Consider the following 3639-nt stretch of genomic DNA (forward strand, 5'->3'; position numbering starts at 1 on the left):
TGTGTGTGTGTGTGTGTGTGTGTGCATACATAAAGTGTTGATGGCCTACTGATAAGGAGCTGTGCTGTTACCCCAGAGACAAATGTCTCAAATCTACCAGTTGCTCCACAGGAAAAAGATGGGCAATCTCCTCTTAACAGTGTCATTGAAGATAAAAAGAAAACATTCTACTAAATGTTTATGCCAGAATTTTTCAGACACACTTAAATACATTGAACACTTTCTTAGCCTATGACGAAGCTAGAAAAAGTAACACTCACCATGCACCTGTAGACTATAAAATAACTCAGTAGCTCCAGCTGAGTTGATGGCTACACATTTATAAATGCCGGCATCTGAGATCTGGGCACTTTCAATGTCAAGTGTCTGTCCTCTGTTCAAGAAAGACACACTGGTGGAGCCTGAGAGTGGACGACTGTCCTTATACCATGTAATCGCTGAAAGGAAAGGAAGAGAAGAAAAATTACATACACTGGCTTAGCAATAAGAAGCTGCACTGGCACCCGCTCCACAGAAGAATGAACAACCTCCTGTCATGCAGTTGATTGTCTCTGAAAACCCTTTGGAGGGCCAGCTATGAATTAATTCCAATTCGATGGTATATAACAAAGACATATTTCAGTCTCATTAAAATACTATTAGTTGCTTATTCTCATGCTTATTATTCAAGTTTAACTTATTTAAATAAAAAAATCCGTTAGGATTGACAATTAGAAGATCTCTGAAGAATCAAGGGTTTTTTTAAGAGTTCTAAAAATATACGTAGACACAAAGACATTCCTTACTTTATTTTTAATCTCTATTTTCTCTGAGTAAATTTTCAATCTAGTCTTCCTTTCACTCACTCATTGCCACTGAGTGGAAATCGACTCACAGCTGACCCTCTAGTGGCAGTGAGTATGAGTTTTTTGAGTCTTTCTTTATTGTGTATATTTTTCTTATCGATAAAAGGTGAAAGTAGAAATTAAATATTATACATGTGTCAGCCTTCAAAGTTTTGTTATTGTTCATACTAGTGTATGAAGAATTTACCAATTATATAAATCAGTGAAACAAGATAACATTTTAATCTGTATGACTGTAACTTATAACCCAGTGATTAGTTTCATTAAGATGTTCTTACAGATTGTTGTTGTTATGTGCCATCTAGTTGCCTGTGACTCATAGCAACCCTATGTACAAAGCACACATTTTCAACAGAAATGCTTGTAAAATACCATGTGCTATTTTATGGTCACAATACGGGCATCAAGAAGATTATGGTATTCACATTTCTGCTGTTTAAGTGGAGATATTATTTTGTTCAATAAAAGGTAATGAAAAATTTAAAATCTCATCTAATATTCCTGTCAATATCCTTTACTCTTGAAATGTATTTGATAATTTATATTCCTTCGTTAGTGATTACTGTATTATTCCCATAAATAGTTTCAAGTATTCCCAGAAATCTGGAAATGCTAATAAGTTACTAAACCCAAAAGTAAACATACCAGGCAAAGGATTTCCAGCTGCTTTGCACTCTAGCTGTATGGGATTATTTACCACCACAGTCTCATTCAACATCTTCCCTGCATCTTCCAGACGTGGTGGTTCTAGAAGAGGCCCAAACAGATCATTATTTTACTTTTCCAATTTTAAACTAGTAGAAATGACAATTTCCTTCTTACCTTCCACATATATGCATAAATACATTTAAAATAAAAGCATAATATCAGGGTTGTATTCTTTATCCATACTGGCTTAATCTGTATGTTTAACAACCTATTTTAAAATCTGGACTCTATGAGGAGGAGTATGGCATCAAGATTGGAGGGAGACTCATCAGTAACCTTCATTTTGCAGATGACACAACCTTGCTTGCTGAAAGTGAGAAGGACTTGAAGCACTTGTTGTAGAAGATCAAGAAATAGAGCCTTCAGTATGGATTGCATCTCAATGTCAACAAACTAAAGATTCTTACCACTGGACTGGTAGGCAGCATCATGATGGATGAAAGGAGATTGAAATTGTCAATTGCTTCATCTTGTTTGGATACACAATTAACACCCTTGGTATCAGCAGTCAAGAAATCAACACACATATTGCACTGAGAAAATCTTCAGTTGGGGATCTCTTAAAATTATTAAGGACAAGTTGGAGGTTAAGGTGTGTCTGATTCAGGCCACGTCTTTCTGATTACTTGCTATGCATCTGAGAGCTGAATAAGGATTACAGAAGAATTGGCACCTTTGAGCTGCAGTGTTGGAGAAGAGCACTTAACATTCCATGGATGGCCAAGAGAACAGACAGATATGTCTTGGAGAGGGTGCAGCTGGACTGTTCTTTGGAGACAAGAATGAGGAGGCTTCATCTCACATACTTTGGGCTTCTTGTATGTAACAACCTCATATGTAACAACTGTTAGATGCTGCTGAGTTGAGTACAACACATAAGCGACCCTATAAACAAAAAATCTGAACTGTGTTCTATCCTGTGCCATCCTCACACTTCTTAACACACGAGAGCCAATTGTAGCAATCACTTTATCAATTCACCTGGTTGACAGTTTTCCTTTCTCTGACCTTCCACCCTTCCTAGCATCATGCCCCTCTCCAAGGAATAGCCCTTCCTAGCCTCATGCCCAAAGTGTGTGAAAGTGAAGCCTCATAATTCTTGCCTTCAAAGAGCACATTGGCTGCACCCTGTCCAAGACATATTTGTTTGTTTCTTTGACTGTCCTTGGGATGTTTAGTGCTCTTTTCCAACACCACAGCTCAAAGACATTGATTCTTCTTCTGTCATCCCTACTCACTGTCCAGCTCTCAGATGCATAAGAAGTGATCAGAAAGCCTGAATCAAACACAATTTAGTCCTCAAACTGACATCACTACTCTTCAACAATTTGGAGATGTCCCTAACTGCATTTTCCCAGTGCAATGCATATCCTGTTTCCTGACTGCCAGTACCAAGGGGAAGGGGTTATTTCTCAGAGATGCTAAGAAGAACAGAGGGTGGTGAAGAAGAGAAAGACCCTCGGCCAGGTGAATTGGCAGGGTAACTGCTGCATTGGGCTCTTGTGTGTCAGGAAGTATAAGGATATTACAGGATAGAACAAGGTTCATAGGGTCACTATGAGTCGTACTCAGCTTGATGGCACCTAACAACAGCAATACTATTAAGGAGTTGGCTGACAACCTAAAGGCAGCAGGTTTGAATCCACAAGCTGCTCCACTGGAGGATGGGCAATCCCCTCCCAATGTGATGCAGACCTTCTGAAAATCTACTGGTGAGTCAGCTCTGAGTTGAATCTGACTCAATAGCAAAGAGTGACTGTGAATGATTTAGTAAAGCTGAAGAAGAAAGCTAAAAAAAGATTAGTAGTTTCTCAATCATTACTTTTATCCCTATATGTGGATAGGAAAAATCCTTAGAAATGTAGAAAATAAAGTAATAAACAAACTTAAATTAATATTCTTTTTCTCTCCAGTTCTTATCCAAGACTTCTTACAAAGAAGCTATCTGTTTAAGCTCCTTCAGTGAAAAAAAAATCTATATCTCTTAAAATGTTAGTCTAGATTTTAAATAATGTTGTTTAAAACCATCTCAAAAAAAGAGGACTCTATTTTTGGTTATTATTGGGTTTTGTTTTGATATAAATAT

The 3639-nt window shown here is 37.5% G+C and overlaps 1 protein-coding gene across 1 annotated transcript in view; it reads right to left on the reverse strand.

The window, feature by feature from the left end:
- HMCN1 (hemicentin 1) overlaps window positions 1-3639 on the reverse strand; it is a 763653-nt gene that overhangs the window by 231683 nt on the left and 528331 nt on the right. The window contains exons 38-39 of the mRNA XM_006901311.1: window positions 1491-1592; window positions 261-437 (exon numbers count right to left, since the gene is read on the reverse strand). Of these exons, the coding sequence (XP_006901373.1) occupies window positions 261-437; window positions 1491-1592 (279 nt within the window). The remainder of the gene's footprint in view (window positions 1-260; window positions 438-1490; window positions 1593-3639) is intronic.

The sequence above is a fragment of the Elephantulus edwardii genome, unplaced genomic scaffold (assembly GCF_000299155.1).
Source record: "Elephantulus edwardii isolate Elephantulus edwardi_28Jun2011 unplaced genomic scaffold, EleEdw1.0 scaffold00318, whole genome shotgun sequence".
Lineage (NCBI taxonomy): Eukaryota > Metazoa > Chordata > Mammalia > Macroscelidea > Macroscelididae > Elephantulus > Elephantulus edwardii.